Source organism: Lagenorhynchus albirostris, chromosome 7, assembly GCF_949774975.1.
Source record: "Lagenorhynchus albirostris chromosome 7, mLagAlb1.1, whole genome shotgun sequence".
NCBI lineage: Eukaryota > Metazoa > Chordata > Mammalia > Artiodactyla > Delphinidae > Lagenorhynchus > Lagenorhynchus albirostris.
The window spans coordinates 30,602,678-30,623,650 of NC_083101.1; the positions used below are offsets into that span (position 1 = coordinate 30,602,678).

General features: G+C 37.7%; 1 protein-coding gene across 1 annotated transcript in view; it reads left to right on the plus strand.

Annotated features, from left to right (window-relative positions):
* The window catches only part of GRIN3A (glutamate ionotropic receptor NMDA type subunit 3A), a 149,428-nt gene that overhangs the window by 80,704 nt on the left and 47,751 nt on the right, over positions 1 to 20,973 (plus strand). Inside the window, exon 4 of the mRNA XM_060153366.1 lies at positions 18,484 to 18,629. Coding sequence (XP_060009349.1) covers positions 18,484 to 18,629 — 146 coding nt within the window. The remainder of the gene's footprint in view (positions 1 to 18,483; positions 18,630 to 20,973) is intronic.

The following is a 20,973-nucleotide window of genomic DNA, read 5'->3' on the forward strand; positions in this document are numbered from 1 at the left end:
GACAGTAAAAACATTCTACTAACATTTTTAGTTTTACTGAATTGACACTCATGTAAAAGGGTTGCTCACCCCTAGAAAGAATAATATCAGAGACACCTCAAATCTTTCTTCCTGCCACAGGTCCTGAAATTCTCCCATCAGCCATTTCTTCGTATTAAGAAAATTTCCTCCAAAAGGCCCCTATATATTCTGCATATATTTTGAGAAAAGACCTGTTCCCTGAAGGAGGGGAGAGACTTCTCTTGGTTTTTTATATGGGTTAATTTAGACTAGATAATTCTGCTTACATAGAGCAAGGAACATATGTACCACTGCACAGTTAGATGAATTTTAGGGAGAAGACACCATCCATCAGGTTTGTGGAACAGACCAAAGGAAAAGGCAGCCAGCATAGCTTCCTGCCAAGGTCAGTTCCCTCTATCTCTACTTCTTATAGCTGAGGTCATTTCTCCCTCACGTTCAGGCACAGCCCTCTTTCTTATCTTCCCCCCAACCAGGTTCAGAAACTAATCCCAATTTCATTCAGGGAGAATTTAAGTTGTGCTATCTAAATCATTTCTCCCCAGAAGGGTGGTCCAAGTACCAACAGTTTTGGCATCTCCGGGAGCTTGTTAGAAATGCAGAATCTCAGCCTTACTCCATACCTACTAAATCAAAATCTGCATTTTTAACAAGATCCCTAGGTGTTTCATTTGTACAATAAAATTGGAGAAGGATTTAATGTTATATCTCCATGAGATGATGGATGTTCACTCAACTTATTGTGGTAATCATTTCATGATATACGTAAGTCAAATCATCATGCTATACACCTTAAACTTATACAGTACTGTCTGTCAATTATATCTTAATAAAACTGGAAGAAAAAATTGGATAAATAGATAAATTTCTTAAAAAAGATTGAAGAACCATCTCTGTAGGTCAGTTCTCACATGAGCGAGCATCAGGTCACTTTGCTCCTGGCCCTTTACCCTTGAATCATGACATGTTCCAGAACTAAACTTTACCTCCATCTTATAAGTGGTGCCTTGCCTATTAACAAGTTTAAGGCTCCAGTCACTTTCATACTGTGATCCTGTTTAGCTCTGGTCCTCTCCCAGCATTGGGGCAATGATTTGACTCAGAGCCCCAGCCTTAATTTTAGCCCAGCTGGTAGACATCTTGGATAATGGACCTATAACAGTTTTGTTCTTCATGGTCCACCCAGAATTCTCCCTTCCCCACTGTCAAACTGACCTATGCTGCTTCTGCACCTTCCAGCCAAACCAGTAGCACAAAAGTCCATCTTCTAACGAGTTTCGGAAAAGAACCCCTCATCTCTGTCACTGGTTGACCCTCACTGCCAAGAAGCTCTTCCTTGTGTTGCTTTGTGAGCCTTTTCATGCTTGTTCTTTCCTCTGTGGAGATAGCAACCGGCTTATCAGCTTCTTCTTTGAACCATTATTAACCCTTTCTCACCCTGCTCTTCACATCTTGTAAATCACTGGACAAATCATTGTTTCCAGCTAGCCTAGAGGAATGAAAGGAGATGCCCGTGTACTCACATAAGGTTGCCATCGGCACAGGTCCGCACTAGTTCTTATCTACAATTGAGTGCTGAAAGAAGAGAAAGTATTACATATAGGAAATACAAGCTTTTAGCCTGATCCAGTGATTTTCTTTTCATTTTTACATGGTTTTAGAAAATGACTATTTTGCTTCACTACTATGACAAATAATAATGATACAAATGATTTTTAAACCTCTCCATTGCTTCCCAAACGCTTTCACTCCAGCACCTCAATTTATCCCTTATGTCTTTGGGAGGCAGAAAAGACAATTAATAACAGAGAAGACTGAGGCTCGGAGAAGTTAAGTGATTTTTTGAAAGTTCAAGCTGCTACCTGAACCAAAGTTTCCTCATTTCAGATCCATCACAATTTTCAGCACAACGTTCTGCCTCCGATTAAGCTATGTTCAAAAACTTCTTAAGGGCTTCCCTGGTGGTGTAGTGGTTGAGAATCCGCCTGCCAGTGCAGGGGACACAGATTCGAGCCCTGGTCCGGGAAGATCCCACATGCCACAGAACTAAGCCCGTGCTCCACAGCTACTGAAGCTCACGCGCCTAGAGCCCCTGCCCCGCAACAAGAGAAGCCACCGCAGTGAGAAGCCCGCGCACCGCAACGAAAAGTAACCCGCACTCGCCACAGCTAGAGGAAGCCCACACGCAGCAATGAAGACCCAACACAGCCAAAAATCAGCTAATTTTTACAAAAAAACTTCTTAAGCATGCAAGGGTAGTAATGCTCGCAGCTCCCAAAGCTCTGCTCAGCATTTCAGGAATGTAAATTGAGAAAAATAATTATCAGAACAAATAAGAAATTCATAATATGTTCACTTAATTACCGCTTAAGGTGCATCTAGTACTTGCAAATTACCTTAGATTTTTAGATGGATTATGCTTTCAGGGAGCTGAGTATTTTGCAGGTCAAATATAAAATCGAGCAGGCAATATACTAAGAGCCAAACTGAAGTCTGAGAATGCAGAATATATTTTGCTTTGTGTCATGTACCAAATGACTAATAGGCAGCAAGAGCTTTCAGGGTTATAATTTTACCCCAAGGTTCTGGTAACTACATGAAATCCTTGAGTGGTTTATGATATCATAAGGTGAAATTATAGTTCCCCATGGGCAAAAGTTGTTGAAATGCTTTCAGCCATTGAGTACCATAACTAGCCTGTCCTCTATAGCAATTATAGGAAAAACTATATTAAATGCCTAGTCATACTGACTAATGACTTTAAATATAGAAATTATTTTTTAAAATGAGAATGGCAGGCAGGCGATTCATTCATCTATCCATTCCATAAATATGTATGTTAACCTGAGTCTGCCACTAAGATAAGGCCTGGGGTTACAACAGCAGACAAGTCAAATCCCAAAGCCTCCCCTTGGAGAACTTTCATTCTAGCAGGGGAATCAGACATTAAATTGGCCATAATTATGAGATAAGAGTTATGATGATGAACAGAGAGTGCTATGCCAGTATATTACAGGAAGCTTACCAACTTGGGGGTGGGGGGAGCAGGAGACACAATCAGAGAAGGCCTCCTTGAGGAAGTAAACATAGCGCTAAATGAACTCTGAATGATGAAACAGAACTATGAAGGATAAGAGGAGAGGAGAGCTCATTCTTAAGCAGATAATGAGAGTAAGAGGGAAAAAAGAGACCTTGAAAGGAGAACACAGAAATCTAACCTCCTCCCAGATGATGAGAATGGCTGTGTGGATATGCTACAGGAAAAAGGGGGAAAGAATCAGAAAATAATGTAGCCTAGACATTAGCAAGAAATATGCATATTATATTATATATATAATACACATATACATAAGAAATATGTATACACATATGTAACAATGATATATAACATATATATGTGTATACATATTTCTTATGTATATGTATATTCCATATGCTAATATATATATGTCTTGTTATATATACATTTATAATATATATGTTATATGCTTATATATTGTGTATAGGTCATAATATATTGTGTATAATATTTGCATATTATATATGTGTATATAATGAGAAACACAGTATATATAGTACAGTCTATGGTATATGTATATTTCATATATGTGTGTATGGATGCATATATGTGCGTGTGTATGTACCAGAACAGAATTTGCAATGAGAAAACATCTAGCCATTTTCTATAAAATGCCTGATCTCCAGTCACAAAAGAAAAGAATAAGATTTAAAGACTATAGAGATAATATTCAAAGGGTAACTAATCAGGATGATAAGCTCATAAAATATTGCATTGAATAGAATAAAGGTACAAAATTCTAAAAGAGGACAAGAGGTTATTCAATGTGAAATATTTACCTAATGAAGATGTCATTCATTTTGGACAAGAATGTAAAGATTGTCACCAAGTGGAAAAGCTGAGAAAGAGCTACTGACCATACAAGACGGTTCTCAACAATATTTCAATATCATTGCAAACAATTAATTGTATTATTATTTTAAGTGATAATACAATTTTCATTTGTATCAAACTTTACAATATACCTAATATTTTCTCAGCTTAGTGACTAGGTACATTGGCAGTATTTTAGCATAGGTAAAACATAAATAAATTATCTAAAGTCATACACATAAAACAAAAAATAGCCACAAAAGAGATTATGTTTCAGAATATCAAACTATACCAATAATAGGTGGAAGCGAAAAACAAGTTAGAGACACAAACCAATAGAACAAAACACTACTATGTACATGTCCCAAGTTCTAAATAGATATTCTCAGATATGGGAAGAATTGGTTTTGGTTTTATGATAATTATTAGTAATTCTGATCCCCAAAAGTTGGTTTCATATTTTTTGTCTCAATACTGTGTTATTTACAAGAGACACACTTAAAACAGATCTAAGCTAAAGAATTAAAACCACGATTAATATAGTTCAAAAAGTATAGAAATTATTTTTAAATGTATTTTGTCACTTTAGAGTTCATTATAAATTTGAAAGTAGTCAAAGTAACCTAAATATTTATTTCCACTGTGAAAAGCTGTGTGCTAAACAAGCACTACAGTGAAACTCTGAAAATAATGAAATATTTTAACCATTTTTGCACTAAATGCTATAATATGGTTATACAGAGAATCTAGCCTTTGGGGATTATAATTCTTTTACAGTTGTACTCAGATGTCTTTCCTGAGACAAGTGGCATGTGATGACTGAAGTTTTAATAGCCATTCATACTTGGAATATTGTATGCATTAATACTTGGAGTAAAAATGAACAGCATTTTCCAAATACAATAACTCAAGAAATAAATGGAGGCATCTGTGCAAATGTTTCATTTTTGAAAATCACCTTGGGCTGAGTCAAACCATGGAAAATTTTAGCTCAAAGGAAAGTTCTGCCTCCCCTTAATCCCCCCTAAAAAATCATAAGGATGTGAAAACAGGATTATAATGGAAACTGTCTTGCAACATTAACTGCAATGTTCATTCCCCTAAAAGCCATAATTCATGGCTGTTCTACAGCCTTTTTCTTTCAGCAATTATGCATATTAGAGGAAAGTCTGAATACATAAAAACTAAATGCTGATAGAAAACCAACCCTCATAAAAGAAAAATTTACTTGACCAGTTTGCTTTGAAGGAAAATATGAAAGCCAGTTTGTCCCAGGTGTCCCCTGGTCCAAGGAGGTTGGAAAAAGCACGTAAACTACAGTCACGGGGCATGACGCAAGGCTTACTGCCTGGGATGCCTGATCAACCCATTGGCGGTCAGTTCCATCCCTAGGGGACTGTGTCTTCGGTGGGAACAGAATATTGGGAACTGCTGGCTCTCCAGGGAATTCAATGCAAAAATTGCTCTTCTAAATTGACAAACTGCTACACAGAACCCCTCAAACCCACTCTTTCCTTTTCTCTTCTCCCTCTCTTATTCGGAGGTTTATGGGGTGACATAAAATCATCTCACGGGAATTTCCCCATGCCATTTTGATCATTTTTGTATACAGAGCCTGGTACTTGATAAACATTTCCTGACAAAAATGAAAGACCTCTAAATCCTGTTTCAAGTCAGAAAACTTGTATTTGAATCTTGTCTCTGGGAAATAACTGGGCTTTGTGATCCTGGGCAAGTTACTTAAACTCCAAGCCTCAGATTCCTCACCTAAGAAATAGACTTGAAAATAGTACTTACTCATAGCCCTGTCTTTATGCAATTATGAGATAATGTGTGTAAAATTTCTGAACACAGTGGCTGGCCAGTATCAGTGCTCTGTAATTATTTGTTAAATCTAAATTCTCCAGAGTTGTAGATGACCATAATCCCAGATGACCAGATGAATGAAGAAGAACAGATTATATCTAATATAAGGGCTGAGGATCCACTCTAGCTACTTTTCTCATACCTCTAACATTAGGCGAAGAACAACTGCATCCTTGACTTCTCCAGGAAGAATTACAGCCAACAGTCATGGCATTCAGGATTTATGCTTTGAAATACATCTTCAAAATAAAGCCTATGACCATTTCCAAATGGGAAATCTCAGAAGAAGCCCAGAAGTATTACCAAGGAATATGAAATTTATTTGTAGAATTTATAGACTTACAATAACCCTCCAAGCAAATAGCATAAATTTCAAAATCTGAAGGGAAGACACCATACAAACACACACACACACACACACACACACACACACACACACACACACACAATGAATTTAATAAATCAGCAAGCAAGCTATTCTCTGTGCCTAGAGTTTATGTAAGATGTAAAGAACATTACACCCAATTTTTGTTCTCAGAAAATGTATAATCAAGTTAAGATTAAACCAGGCAGTAAAACCAGGAAAGGAGGCGTGTTCACCATTAAGTACCAAGTGAGGATGTCAATATCCCTGACCACCTCACCTGAATTTCTATCTCATCATACCATTTTTTTTCTTTCCTTCTTTAATGTGTCACTATCTGTAATTATCTAGTTTGCCTTTTGTTAATCTTTTTTTCCATTGGAGTAGAGACCTGTCCTATGTTACTCATGGTAATGGTACACAGTATATATAATATATATGTGCTGAATTGATGGATTCTTTGTTCTTGAACCTTCACCTGACCTAGGGATCCTAACTTAGATAGCAGGCAAAACTAAATCAGAAATATGCTTAAAATCATTCAGCAAGAAATTACTCCTTTCTTCTATCATGTTCTATCAATTACTATAATTCTAAAAAGATTAATGAGGGCAATATGATGATTTCTAAAAGAGTTCAAATAAAATCATATTCCCTTCAGAAATACACGCAAATAAACAACTAATTGCTCTGCAATGAGATTAATGAAATAATAAAAATATGCAAAAGGGAGAGGTGGCACCCACAAGGATAGTTAACTCTTTCTTGGGAAGATCAGAGAAGGCTTCTGAAAAGAGATGGTACCTAATCTGGATTTTAAAGGAAGAATAGGAGGAACAGAAATAGGAATTCCACGCAAAGGTAATAGCATGTGTAAATGCAAAAAGGCAAGATTGGGCCAAATGACATGAGCACCAGGCTTAGAGGCAGAGTCTTAGTTAAACTTCTGGATTCTCATTTATAGTTATTACCACTGTATCAATTTCCTGTTACTACAGTAATACCACATAACAAGCAGCCATAAACATCAGTGGCATACAACAAAAACATTTATATAGCTCACAAGTTTGCAAGGTTTGGCTGACCTAGTACAGGCTTACTTATGTATCTGGGGGCAGGTAGCTGTTGACTGGTCTGGGGTGGCTTTAATATTTGCTGGGGTGACCTGGCTCTACTCCACATGTCTCATCATCCAGCAGGTAAACCAGTCATGTCCTTCTCGTGGTGACAGCAGAGGGTTATAGCACAAGCAGAAAGGTACAAGCATTTTTCTGAGACTGTTCTAACATCATGTCTGCTAACATTCCAATGACCAAAGTAAGTCACCTGCTCGGGACCAGAGTCCAAGAGGGAGGGCACTCATGGTGAAATGGCAAAGGAAGTGAATCAAAGAGGGGAGAAGAATTGGAGCCATTAATACAATCAATAGACTGCACCCACTTAATCTCTCCAGAGTTTGGTTTCCTATTCTATAATGGAGAACACAACAATTCCTTCCTCCGGACACCCAGGATTGTTGGGAGGAAATGTATGGAAGGCTTTTTTGAAGTTCTTTAGCTGAAAATAAATAGACAAATACAAAAAAAACTTACTATAGAAATCTAAGAGATTGGGGTCACTCTGTTTGTGGCTTGCATGCCAGCTAACTCCATATTTAGGCTTAAACTCCTATTTCATGTTCGTTAAAACAGTAGTCTCAAACAAGTTAGAACATTTTCCAGGCTGTAATCAGAAAAGGACATCTGAATACCAAATTCTGTCCCTTAGAGAGTGAGGTAAGCTCAAGAATATGCATGATGACAACTAAAATATCATCAATGGCTACTTCTGGAGGAGGCTGTAGAATCAGGAAGGAAAAAGAGCTACTATAATGTTCTATACTATAAAACTTCTGTTTGCATTTTACAGTGAGAATAGATTCATGTTCTGTTGTGGCATTAAGTAAATGAATGTTTTTTTCATAAAGTGAAACTAGTTAAGTTTTTCCATAATTTCCATTTCAACAGCTTAAACATTGATCTGGATATTCAAGGTTGTTTCTGTTCAATTTTCATCCTTAAATATTACTATTTAGTCATGCTTTATTTTTATTAATATGACTCATGTTATCTCAAAAGTCCAGGAAACTAGGTTCTGGTCCCAACTTTGCCATAATCAAGTCTTTGACCTTGGGCAAGTAATTTAACCCTGACCAACTCTATTTCTTCATCTGCAAATTAAGGATTATGAATTAAATGGTTCTAAGATCACCTTGGGTCTAACATTCTATAGTTCTCAGAAGAAATGGTCTATATTTTTAGATAAGCCCACTTATCTGAAAATTATGCTTCCGAATATGAACCCAAAAAAAGAGGAAGAGTTAATTCAGAGTTCAATAAGTGACCAAATTTTATAAATCAATATTTGTAGTTAAAAATATCTTACTACTTTTTAATGTACACTGTTAACAGATGATCTTAAAACAATCAAATAGCTTCCACTTACAATTACTTCTAAACTGATGAGATACATTTAACTTATCTTTTTAAACTCAGTGTAGATTAACTAACACCATGAATTTTTGGTTCTGAGCAAACTGTTTTTTCTTTCCACTCTGGGCATAATCATTCATCAAACACTTAAAAGCATTTACTGCTACTATGTAGACACTAGAAAAAGTTCCTGGACCTGCTTTTTCAGTTTGCATCAAGCCAGTTTCTGCATATGAATTATAAACTCCTCAATTCATGCTCCTAGTTTGTTTGTGAGAATTACTCAAGATAGTGGAATTAAGAACTTGCATTCAGGTTAAATTCTAGAGGCAGCACACAAGTTCAATTTGTTAAATGTGTATATGACATAGTTCCACTTAGCTATCTAATCTTGGTCAAATTGCTTAATCTTGCTGATCCTCATTTTTCTCAATCGCAAACTAAATGAATCATTGCATGTCATTTTTATTGCTGCATGAAAATTTTCTGAAATTTGCAAAAGGAGGAGAAAGAAAATGCCTGTTTAACTCAGCTGACTGCTACCCACTGGTGCTTGGCTCACAAAGCAAAAACGCTACTTCAGTTGTGCTGCTCTTGTGATTCATTTAACAGGAGCAAGTGTGCTGAACAGAAGAGAAAGATAAGCAAACACCAGCTCACTCATAAACTGGGAGATGGTCTGAAATGGAAAAGCTGGCAGCAAGGCTACAGGCAGGCTGCCCCGGAGGAGGGGGAGTGAGGAGATATCTTCTCCTGGATGCACATATTCAGGATGGATGCTTGAATCTTTGCGGGCCCCTCCATCATAATGGCTCAATCACTGATTCCCTGAGCACTCTAGAGCAAAGAGAGATTAACTCTTCAGCCATGGCAAACAAAATTATTAAATACAGCCCAAGTCACCACCAAGGGCTAGCCTAAGGGAAAATTAAAGCAAGAGGAAAGCATTTCTCTTCTTTCTGTTATTCAGTAGTTTGTCTTTCTGCTTGTTTGATGCTTTGCTTTAGCGGATCTCTAAGAGGCTGGTTTCCTGGGGTCGATGCTGTAGGATTACTGACCTTTAGGCTAAACCTCCTACTGTACCTTTGCATCCAGCCCACCCTGAATGAAGGCCCAATTGGACATACTTTAATATTTAATTATTGTGTTATATAATTAAATAAAAACTGGCATTAAAACAAGTCCCTGTGCCATAAGGATTTGGGTAGAGTTGTGCCAAAAAGCTTACATCACTAGACTGCAGGTAAATTTATAGCTGTTTTCATTCATTTGCATTTAATCAGCCCCGAGTTGCTGAGTCTAGGTTCAGCAAGCACCTTACTGCCTGCTCAGTCTGCAGGGTACAGTACTGCTGGTGATGCTCAATGACTCAAGTGAGAAGTTTGAGTTCCACAGTCCACAGGTCATTTTTCACCTTGAAGTTTGGCTGGATAGCAAGTCAATTATATAAACAAAAAGACAGGGCTGTTCTGATGCCATGAGCTAAATGGAATCCTCCCATTTTCTATAAGAGGTGTCGGTTCTGGCCTCAGCTGACCTGGTTCAAACTTCAATTCTGTCACAGTGGAATTACATCTTTAGAGGAATTATGGTTCTAAAGTAATTGCACTGTGATCATAATTACCTTTGAAAATCCCATTAAGACAATAATTTTACCTGTATCTGGGTTCTAGAGTCAGCTGATAAGTGGGTATAGCAACAGCATGGGCTGAAGAGCCTGCGGAAAGTTATTTCAACTTTCTGAGCTTGCCCACAACCATGAACTAGAGCTATTAACAGAACCTATCTCATAGGGATATAGGAAGGCTGAAATGAGATTATGAGTATGGAGGGCCATGCATGTAATCAAAGCAACAGATAGCTACTAGTATTAAGAAGTTGTTAGGGACTAATTAAGCTCCCCCATTGGCCGTTGGCCTACATGTACAATGGCTGAACTCTTTCAGTTAGCCGCTTTACATATAAGGGAACTGAGTCTCACAGCAATTAAGGGAATAGCTGGTAAAGCCAAAAACTTTTGTGCTATGTATAATGGTAGTCAAGAGCATAAGTAATGGAGCCACACAGACTGCCCAGTTCTGTCATTTACTGGCTCCATAAGCTTAGACAAGTTAGTTAGTTGCTCTGCGCCTCAGGCTGCTCACCTATAAAATGGATATAATGATAGAATCAACCTCATATGATTGTTGTAAGGACTATAAAAGTTAATATGTCCAAAGTATTTAAACAATGCCTGGCACAGGGTGAGCTACATCATCATCATCATTACCACCAATGCAATTATTATTATTCTATGTCTCTGTATTTGGAAACACCAGTAGTGTTACAGTACCCGTAGTGAAATAATTAATCTGGCATATAAGGGAGAAATGGACATAGCTCCAAAAGATCACACAGCATAAAATGGGATTTGAAGGGGATTTTGAATAAATTGGAATGGTCTCAGTGAACTGAAAAGGGTAGCCTGCTCCAGATGAATAGAATGACACATTAGACCAGGGTCAGAGAAGAAGCAAAACAAAGTGAATTTCATCAAAGAAAGGGAACAGTCAACAAAGACAGAGATTGAACATTTGTAGCAGAATAGCGATAATTACCCTCTAGAAATCCTATAATATCTAGCTTTTAGACACTACAAAGACCATGATAATAGACCCTACCCTTGCATGACTATACATGAGACAGAGAAATACCAAGGACTTCCAAAGGCCTAGTAAATGAGTACCATAGTGCCATTTATGGATGTTGCTGAGCAAATTTAACTCAGGAAATTATTTTTTAGAGAAGGACATAAAGACTGGAAACTTGTGGTTTCATAAATAGTAGATGGGAAAGTGTTGTTGAACATAGCTTACTATAAAGAAGAAACAAAGAACAATTTTTCTTATCAGCAATACTCATTTGGGGAGGGGATTATACATTCAACAGGATTCTACTTGGGCCTGAGTTCAGGTTTTTCAAGCTCACCTTTGCATTATTTGTGTGACCTTGAGCAAGTCTCTTGTTCACCTTTTTCATCAGAGTGTAAATCTTCTTATCGTATAGATCAGGAAGTAGTACAGTGGAATGTTTACATACAAAGTCTCTGCAGTCCGACTAAGTTCAGAAACTTCCTATATTGGCTGAGCAATCTTGGGCAAGTTATTTAAACACATACCTTACTTCTTATGTGAAAATTGGAGATGATAATAAATACCTCATAGGGTTGCTATGAGGCTTAAAATATACAATCCATGTGAAAGTTTTAGCACAATGCTGGACACATGGAAAGTTCTTAATAAATGCAAGATATATATATATAAATGAATGGACTAAATGATCTCTAGCATTTCCTGCAGCTACTCATCTTTCCTGTAGTCTGGACTCCTTATTTTTACAGCCTCCCTGACTTTGATACCTCTCTTCAAGTTCAGTCCCTAGCCCCCACCTGTAACCCAAGCGAAGTGGAAAAAAGAAGCATTAAGATGGCCAGTGTGGCAGCAGAGATGTGTGTGAAGATGTGGTGATGCCAGCAAGGGGAGGAAGGAGTAGGGAGGGCTCAGTTCTTCTATGGCCACTCCCAAGACAGCTAGGTATTGAACACAAGTATTGGACCCCCAGGGATTCAAGGATGAATGTGCTTGTTTTAGGGAGCTTGGCCAATCCATCAAGCTTGTTTTAACCTTTTATGAACAGAACACCCACAATAACCAAAAATGATATTAGCTGTTATTTTTTTATTATTATCATTATTATTACATATTCAAATAGATAGATTTGTTGGGTGGAACACAAAGGCATCCTTCCTATACAGAAGATATGCTTCAAGAGAAGTGATTTCCTTGTCACTGGAGACATTCAAGAGGAGACTTAACAGGCAAATAATAGTGACATTATAAGTAAAGCCTTGCTACTTAACATCTGGTCCATGAACCAAGGTATAAGCATCACCTGGGAGCTTATTACAAATGCAGATTCTCAAGCTCCAACCTAGACCTAATGAGTCAGAATCTACATTTTGAAGAAATTCCAAGTAATATATTTAGCTTTGCTATCAAAGATTCAAGCATCAGTGAACAGAGTAGATGACTTTTAAAGCCCCTCCGAACTCTGAGACCACCCTCCATTATACAGTCCATAGGTTTTAACTGGACATTATATTGGCACGGGGATGAACTATGGTCCCAATACCTAGTATATCCCATTCCACTGATGAAATTAAGAATGGCCTTTTCCACCCACCTCCAAAGGACATTTTATCAGATCTAGTGACTACATTCCACTCATACTTAAGTAACAATCTCAGATAAATACAAATGTAGAGCTTAAATGAAAATACTCAATATTGAGATTGTTTTTGAATCTAAATCATCAAATCTACCATGGACAGAGCAGCTTATTTCTTGAGTTTGCTTCCATCTTGTTTTGAGCCACTTCTCTGCTTTCTGCAAAATGTCTATCTGATTATTCTCCACACAGGTGCTCTGGGTAGAATTCAGTATTCCATTAATACCAAACAATTCACATACAAATACGTGGTTTAACCTTAGATATTTCCGCAAGGCCTGAAGAGGCTGACACAAATATAAACAGAATTGGAAGAGCTGGTGAAATATCTAGCTGAAACTTTAAAGAAATTTTTCTCTCTCTGGAACTTCCTGGTGATGCTTGTATTGCAGCTCAACTGCTTTAGCTCTTTGTATACTTTTATCCTCCCTCCTGGATGCAGGCTTTCTGACATCCTTGGCTCTTTGAATTACACACCACATGGACACAAAGGGCAGACCATGCTAGTCCATCCAATTGTATCAATAGCTTCTTAGATCCCTTTTCGGATTCTATTATTCTGTGACTGCTCAGTAGCTCATGCTTTTTTTTGTACTGGAACTCACACATAGAAATAAAAAAGAACATACCGTTTTGAAAGAATTAAGATAAGAACTAAAGGAAAAAATTTAATGTTTAAAAGGAAAGGAAGACAACATGAAGTGTGACAAAAGTATCTAATTTGTAATGTATCTAACCTAAGAGAATTTGTGTTAATAATGAAGACTTATTACACCAATACTTATCAAACATCTGCTCTGTACCAAGCACTGTGTTTGCTGCATGATGATGATGATGATGATGATGAGAATAATAGCAGCTAACATTTGTTGAGGACTTATGACTACACGAATGAGACAGGCATAGGCCCAACCCTCATGGAAGCTTATAAGCTCACAGGAAAAGTAGGCATTGAACAAATAATCCCAAATGTTAGTAACGCAATATGAAATTGCAGGGTACAATGGGAGGGTGCTACAGGTGGCCTAATCTAGTTTAGGGGTCAGTGAAGTCTTCTCTGAGGAAGTGACACTTTATTTTTTTTAACTTTTTATTTTATACTGGAGTATAGTCAATTAACAATGTTGTGATAGTTTCAGGTGCACAGCAAAGTGACTCAGTTGTACATACACATGTATCCATTCTCCCCCAGACTCCTCTCCCATCCAGGCTGCCATATAACATTAAGCTGAGTTCCCTGTGCTATACAGTAGGTCCTTGTTGGTTAAGCAGTGTGTACATGTCAATCCCAAACTCCTTAACTATCCCTTCCCTCTACCCTTCTCCAGGAAGTGACATTTTAGAGTTAGCTACACAAAGGGAAGTTAGGGTTGAGGAGATAGAGCATCCCAGGCAGAATGAAGGCTATGGGCAAGACCTCTGATCAAGCAAAAAGTATATGTTGGAAGAACTGAGAGAACTGGCTAAAGCTTAGAGGCCAGGGGGAGAGTGCGGAGAAGAGGCTGGAGAGAAGAAGGCAGGAGAAGGATCATGCTGAGGCCACGTGAGGAATTTCGAGTTCATCCCAAGGTCTATGGGGAGCCATTGATAGGTATTAAGCAAGTGAGTGACATCATCAGTTTTGGCTCTAAGAAGATTACCCTGACTGAATTGGAGGGGAAGAGAGGGAACGTGCAGAGGGCAGAAACGATGGTGGCTTGGACTGCAGAAGTGGCAGTGTTTGTAATACATCTCCAGGTTAGAGTGGGGTTCCTGTCAGACTAACAAAATTCTTCCTCCCATAGAACCTAGTTATTTATGTTAATGTTGAAGGAACTTTCCATCCTCAAAACTGCTCCTTCACAGGCATGAGAGCCATGTCAGGGAGATGTGCGAGCCCATGGGCAAAAGGCAGCGGGAAAACATGAAAAGGAGATAACACAAAGGGCTAGCTAGTCCTCCTCTGGAATTCCGAGCTTTGATCTGCTGGTTCACAACTCCCTCCAGTGTCTTGGGAAGGAGTGCTGTATTGATGCACTCAGCAAAGAAAAGAGGTCCAGAGTTTGCCTAGAAATATTTCATGGGCCATAAAGATAGTGTCACAGCATAATGTGAGAAAATGGACTTCTAAAAAGGATGATTTTCATGTGTAAGACAAAAGTATTCTAACTACTGACCTAAGACCCTTTTACCTTAAAAGGAGGGTTCGTTTCAAAAGCTTGAGTTGTAAGCTATATGATTAGTCCCTTTTGTGCTTAGTGGGATGACAAAGCTCTCATCTCCCTGTGGTTCAAAGAATCTGTCAGTCATTCATCAAGCATATTATTGAGCAACTACGTGGTAAAAGGCATTGGAATACAACAGTTAATTAAATGTTTTACATAGACTTCCAGTCCAGTGAAGAAGCTGAAAGTCTAGACATTAAACTATTACACAATTAAATTTTAAAAGTGCAACTGTAATAAGTTCTACAAAAGAAAGGTATGCGTGCTATGAGGGCTTAGGAAAGGAGCATCTGGCCTAGACAGCAAGCTAGGGACGTGATTACTGAGCTGAGAATAGAAGGATGAATAGAAGTTAAATGGGTGAAGAGAGGATAGAAGAATAGTGGTAAAATTAATTGATTTGACAAACATGTATAGAGCCCTTATCAGGTGCCAAGCGTCATAATAGGTAATGGTCCACAGATAAATGAAACCCGGTCTGCATGTTAGGGAAAAGAATAAGCTGAATCTTGCTAATGGCTAGCTATGAGAATTTGATTATTAATTTGCCCGAACCTCAGCATCTTAATATGTAAAATAAGAAAAAAACATCTATCTTGCAGGATTATTGTGAGAATTCAAAATGTGCAAAGCCCTTAGCTCACTGCCTGTCACATAAGTAGCAAGTTTTGTAATGACCAGACCCAGAGTCAGTATGACATAGTGTCAGAAGCTCTGTTCATGGTGTTCAGAGCTCACTATTTTCCATCAGACTATCTGGGTTCAAATTCCAGATCCAACATTTACTAGCTCTATGACCTTGGGCAAATAACAAACTTTCTAGTCTTTAGTTTCTTTATCTGTAAAAGGAAGATAATAGAAATACCTCATAAGTTTCTTGGAAGGCTCAAAGGAGGTAGGCATGAAAAGTGTGAAAGATGGCTAAATAAGTACCTAGCCTACATATTCTGTATGTTCAAGGTGCTGTATCAGCACAGATAAATAAGCAGTAAATTATTTTTGGTTTTGTTCTTCTTGGATAGGAGGGTGAAGCTAGATAAGGCCAAAGACTTCATACAGAGAGTCTTGTTCTAGGCCTTAAAAAATGAATAGATGTTGGACAAACAGAATGCTGATAAATTTGCCTTGCTCAAGCCATAGGGCTGCAGTTTGCTACTGTGAGAGCAGCCTAGGCCTAAGGCTTAAGGAGAATATTTTAAAAGACTAGTGAATTCATTCTAATAAACATCTTCTCTCCATTTGCTGCCATGAGCTGGAAGGCAGGGTGATGTGGTCGGTAACAGCATGGGCTTTGAAGTCAAACAGACATGGGTTCTAATCCAGTCCCTTCTACTTATAGCTGTGTGATCTTATTACTTTTATTACTTACTCTTACTTATTACTTACTATATTTCTCTGAGCTTCAGTTGATTAATCTTTAAAAAGGAAGTATTAATAGAGCCCTCTTCATAAAATTTTTATGACGATTAATCAAGATAATGCAGGTAAACATATTTGGCACATAATATTCAATAAATGTTAGCTATTATTATTATTGATGCCTCATTAAGGTTATGCTGGCATAAAACATTAGAATTTGTTCAGTGTATGGAACACAAGGGTTTGCCATATCACCTGCTCAACAGTGGGATATCCAAAGAAATACCACAAACCAAGTGGTGAGTCCCTTTGTGGCAATGATTGCAGGTATTTACCTTTGTGGGCCCAGTAACTTTGAAAATTATACAAAGTTGCCCCCAAAAAATATTGAATAAATTAATGAGTTACTTATTTCACTGGTTGTAAAATAAAGGGTTTTTTTACTTACAAACATGAGGCATGCTTCTATAAACAATCTATAAGTAAATAAATACACCTGTAGTTTCACCATCAATGGAACAACCATTGTTAATATCTTGATATATTTTTTTCCAAGACATGTGTGTGTGTGTGTACATATATGATATCTGTGTGTGTGGGGGGTTCATAGCATTTAAAATAATTATATACATATTTAATTTTGATCAGACCATAACAAAGCTTTTTCTCAATTTGTCATATGAGCATTTGCTTTGTTTTATTAAATATGCTTCACAAACATGATTTATACATTAGATAACATTCTATAAGGATGTGGCATATAATTTATTTAACTATTGCCATATTGTTAGACCTTTGGTGTGTGTCAAAACTAATTAATCTTCAAATATAAGTTATTTGTTACCAAATTCAGTGATTTCTTAACCTGTAGGGGCTATAAACAACTTGAAAACCTAATTATTTAAAAAAATATGAAACTCTGTACTATCTTCCTTATAGAAGAAAATTACAAACACATATTTACATAAAATGTTGCCTAGAATTTCAGGAGACTTATAAACTCCATGAAGCCCATCAGTGAATTCCTGTCCCCAGGCTTCAGTCAGAACCAATGATATCAAATATGTTAACACGAAGCAGAACAAAAAAGTTTAAGAACTTTAACATAACAATTGTGTAGAAGTATAATCTCTAATATACTGCTTACTACAGTACAGTCGACTATTTTCATAATACAGCTCAATCCCAGTTCATTCTTATATTTTAAATAAGTCTAGATTCTATATTAACACTTCTGTACAACTTCCATGAACTATACTGCCTCATGTGCTGTATTCTTATTATCCTTAGTGACAGAAAGCTTCTACAGGACTCCCAGTACACTGCCTCTCCTCACTGTGAGGTCTTACATTCTAGAGAACTGTGCCATTGCTGGATCTATTCCTGCTACCCTCCTCCTCTGTTGCTCCTAATTGTCTTACATACCATTCCATTTGAGCAAATATACAGCATGACTGGTAACACAGTTATTTAAAGGAAAGAGATCATTTTGTAATTATACCAAAAACAAACTCAACAAACTTAAAATATACTGCAGCATAAAGACCAATAAACATAAAAGAGATGTATTCACTCTTTGGGGTCATGCATATTTCAATCTCAGAATGCAAGGTTTTAACTTGGCCTTTGTGTAGTTCTAACTAAGGAAAGGCACAATCTTTAATTTATTATCTTAACTTTATGCTTTGTCTGATAAGCAATTTTTAACACCAAGTTTGATTCTATACACCGTTTTATAGTTTCTAAAGAATTCTGACACGTTCTCAATATAAAGGAGAAAGCTGTTTTGTACTTTGTGCTTGTTGTTTCCATCTGTTTGCTTCTGAAGATAGAACAATTATTTATGTGAAGATAGAACAGTTACTTACGTGAAAGCTTGTATGAAAGAGCATGTACACATGGCACATGGAAATTTGTTTATGACTGTATGCATTTGAAAAATCCTAAGTCATTATTAGAATCCAAAGAATGATGGAAAAGAAAATTTTGAAAACAACTCTAAGAATTTATATTAAAGACACTTCTTTTTCTGCCTCATAGCTACATCATCCCTCTCAAGGTTTCCGCTTTGGAACTGTCCGGGAAAGCAGTGCTGAAGATTATGTGAGGCAAAGCTTCCCAGAGATGCATGAGTATATGAGAAGATACAATGTACCAGCCACACCCGATGGAGTGGAGTATCTGAAGTGAGCCTCAACCTCTTGCATCCAAAAAGTTCTCAATGAAAAAGAAGTCTTGCTATTGATGTAGTGTTTGTCGGTTTTTTAAAATGATAGCTAAATATATCCATTGTGTGCTCAGTAATATCTCACACCATGTGAGATCCAGGAGGCAGTATGGAATAAGTGTGCATTTAATTATGTGACCTAGTTTACTAGTTCCTGCACAGTCCCAAGTTGGCCGTAGCTTTGATCAAAGTGCCAGTGCAGTCATTAGTGTAGCAGATGGTGGGGGAAGTAAATGTTGGTTCGACATCACTTGGGAAAACAATGGTGCTGAAATGATCAAACACTCAGGGAATGTGGCCAGAGGACAAAGTGCCCCAAAGCAACCCTTTCCTTCACAGTGAATCTCTAAGCATGTGGAATGTCTCCTCTTATCACAAGGAAGTGGACTTTATCTTAGAGCTTTCCTGTAGAAAGAAAATAAGATAAAAGGCAATGATTCCCATGCCTGCATCCTTCTCATCGGCATTTATGAGAAGCAATCAAGAGCAATCACATTACCATGGCAGATTATCAGAGCCTGTAATTCAGTGAAGCTGAATGCAAAAGAGGTTGGTGCAGTTATGGGTCTGCTCATCTAGTCTGCCTGGGAGAAGGGAATGAATGGCTCCTGATAAGCACCACAGCATGCAGGCAAGCAGTCCTCTCTCTCCTGCCTGATGGTCTCAGGACAATGACATACATTCAAACTCCAGTCCCTAGAATTGTGCAGCACCAGGAAACTGGTTTCTCTATTGTCAAACACAATAATCTCCCCAAAGGACAACAATACTTGGCACCTCAAACTTTTTTTTAACATCTTTATTGGGGTATAATTGCTTTACAATGGTGTGTTAGTTTCTGCTTTATAACAAAGTGAATCAGTTATACATATACATATGTTCCCATATGTCTTCCCTCTTGCATCTCCCTCCCTCCCATCCTCCCTATCCCACCCCTCCAGGCTGTCACAAAGCACCGAGCCAATATCCCTGTGCCATGAGGCTGCTTCCCACTAGCTATCTACCTTACTACGTTTGTTAGTGTGTATATGTCCATGACTCTCTCTCGCCCTGTCACAGCTCACCCTTCCCCCTCCCCATAACCTCAAGTTCGTTCTCCAGTAGGTCTGTGTCTTTATTCCTGTCTTACCCCTAGGTTCTTCATGACATTTTTTTTTCTTAAATTCCATATATATGTGTTAGCATACGGTATTTGTCTTTTTCTTTCTGACTTACTTCACTCTGTATGACAGACTCTAGGTCTATCCACCTCATTACAAATAGCTCAATTTCGTTTCTTTTTATGGCTGAGTAATATTCCATTGTATATATATGCCACATCTTCTTTATCCATTCATCCGATGATGGGCACTTAGGTTCTTTCCATCTCCGGGCTATTGTAAATAGAGCTGAAATGAACATTTTGGTACATGACTCTTTTTGAATTTTGGTTTTCTCAGGGTATATGCCCAGTAGTGGGATTGCTGGGTCATATGGTAGTTCTATTTGTAGTTTTTTAAGGAACCTCCATACTGTTCTCCATAGTGGCTGAACCAATTCACATTCCCACCAGCAGTGTAAGAGTGTTCCCTTTTCTCCACACCCTCTCCAGCGTTTATTGTTTCTAGATTTTTTGATGATGGCCATTCTGACTGGTGTGAGATGATATCTCATTGTAGTTTTGATTTGCATTTCTCTAATGATTAATGATGTTGAGCATTCTTTCATGTGTTTGTTGGCAGTCTGTATATCTTCTTTGGAGAAATGTCTATTTAGGTCTTCTGCCCATTTTTGGATTGGGTTGTTTGTTTTTTTGTTATTGAGCTGCATGAGCTGCTTGTAAATTCTGGAGATTAATCCTTTGTCAGTTGTTTCATTTGCAAATATTTTCTCCCATTCTGAGGGTTGTCTTTTGGTCTTGTTTATGGTTTCCTTTGCTGTGCAAAAGCTTTGAAGTTTCATTAGGTCCCATTTGTTTATTTTTGTTTTTCTTTCCATTACTCTAGGAGGTGGGTCAGAAAGGATCTTGCTGTCATTTATGTCATAGAGTGTTCTGCCTATGTTTTCCTCTAAGAGTTTGATAGTTTCTGGCCTTACATTTAGGTCTTTAATCCATTTTGAGCTTATTTTTGTGTATGGTGTTAGGGAGTGATCTAATCTCATACTTTTTCATGTACCTGTCCAGTTTTCCCAGCACCACTTATTGAAGAGGCTGTCCTTTCTCCACTGTACACTCCTGCCACCTTTATCAAAGATAAGGTGTCCATATGTGCGTGGGTTTATCTCTGGGCTTTCTATCCTGTTCCATTGATCTATCTTTCTGT